Raw genomic sequence first — 1,826 nt, forward strand, 5'->3', positions numbered from 1 at the left:
AGTGCAGCAAAACACAGAGCAGGTGAAAGAAGGACTTCAGCGTGAGAGACAAAATACACGAAAGTATAACAAGGTGAAACGAAAAAAGATATCTGTGAAAAAGAGTATTAAGAAAAAATCACACTCAAGGAAAAAAGGTGATAAAAATCGTAAGAAAGTAACGAATTGTAAGAAGAAACAGAGAACTCAAGATATATTCGATTAGAAGGAATTGGATTATTAAAAGAAAAAAATAAGCAAAATGTCATATGTAAACAAAGCTCTCTTCACAGAAACACAACCCAATGAACTTAATTTGTTTACCTTACCACCAACGCAGACAGCTGTGGAAAAAATTTACTATCAAGAAATACGACCAATATCACAACTAAGCAACAATACTAGTCCAATAGAGTTCAACATAACTGGTCAAAGTGGTTTGGAGTATCTGGACCTAAAGAGAAGTCAAGTTTATTTAAAGGTTCGATGTCGCAAAGGAAATGGACAGAACCTATCTCCTGATGATCATGTTGGACCAGTCAACATGTTGTTGCATGCTTTATTCCAACAAGTTGATGTTAATGTTCAAGGAAAAATTATAACTTCATCCACTGGTCACTATCCATATCGAGCTATGTTTCAAATAATATGTGGATTTGGTCAAGCAGCAAAGCGATCTCAACTCTCTGCAATTCTTTGGGAAAGAGACACACCATCAGCATTTGATGATGCAGATGTTAACACAGGTCGAAATCTTGGGTTATATGCACGTTCACAATACTTTAAAGACAGCAAAATAGTTGAGCTACAGGGACCAATTTACCATGATGTATTTCAGACAGATCGATATCTCTTAAACCAAACATCGGTTACAGTAAAGTTTTTTCGATCTAAACCTGAATTTTACCTTATGACACAGAAAGAAAATGCAGACTTTGTAATTGAAATTGAGGATATGGTGCTTAAGATTTGTAAAATACAACTGTCTCCAGCAATACTTTACGCTCATGCACACATTTTAGAATCAGCAAATGCTTGCTATCCTTATACGCGAACTGAGGTAAAGATGCTATCTGTTCCAACGGGTCAAATCAACGTGACTTGGGATCAAATATATCAAAATGCAAGACCAAACCGTATTCTTGTAGCCCTAGTAAAGAGTCAAAGTGTAGCTGGAAGTTATACCTTATCACCATGGAACTTTCTCCCCTTTGATATTAGTCAGATTAATTTATCTGTGGATGGAATACCAGTCTCCGGAAACACAATGAAACTAAACTACTCATCACCGACCAATCATCTTGATCTGCCAATACTTACAGCATTGTATGAAGTGACTGGTCGTTGGATGCGAGACTGTGATTTAGACATTAACAGAGAAGACGTTGCAGGAGGATATTGCATTTTTGCTTTTGAACTGGAACCAACCTTTCAATATATGAACTGTATGTCGCTGATGAAACAAGGAAATGTTCGATTAGATCTCCAGTTTGCAGCAGGTGTACCCGAACCTATAACAGTTGTTTTATATAGTGAAAACATGGGATATTTCGAATTGACAAAAACCAGAGATATTGTTTTATAATTATGAATTCCGAAGAATTGTTGTGTATTTTACACTGCGACGAAGCATTGCGGAATCGTGTTGTCGGAGTGTTTCCGATGGATCGCATTCCACATCTTGTGCACAGAGACCAGGCGTTGATAATCAATACAGATCCACATAACAAACCAGGTCAACATTGGGTTTGCTGTTATGTGAATGCAAATGGTAGAGGAGAATTTTTCGATAGTTATGGTCACCCTCCTTCATATTTTTCAAAACCAATCAAACAGTTTTTTGACAG

At 36.8% G+C, this 1,826-nt stretch overlaps 1 protein-coding gene across 1 annotated transcript; it reads left to right on the forward strand.

Moving 5' to 3' along the window:
* Window positions 1-241: 241 nt before the first annotated feature.
* Window positions 242-1,564, forward strand: LOC133180353 (uncharacterized protein F54H12.2-like). The gene has a single exon (XM_061314897.1). The coding sequence runs from the start codon at window positions 242-244 to the stop codon at window positions 1,562-1,564; it is 1,323 nt and encodes a 440-aa protein (XP_061170881.1).
* Window positions 1,565-1,826: the final 262 nt, after the last annotated feature.

Source organism: Saccostrea echinata, unplaced genomic scaffold, assembly GCF_033153115.1.
Source record: "Saccostrea echinata isolate AGI-Se365-2 ecotype Australia unplaced genomic scaffold, CSIRO_AGI_Sech_v1 ptg000006l, whole genome shotgun sequence".
NCBI classification, from domain to species: domain Eukaryota; kingdom Metazoa; phylum Mollusca; class Bivalvia; order Ostreida; family Ostreidae; genus Saccostrea; species Saccostrea echinata.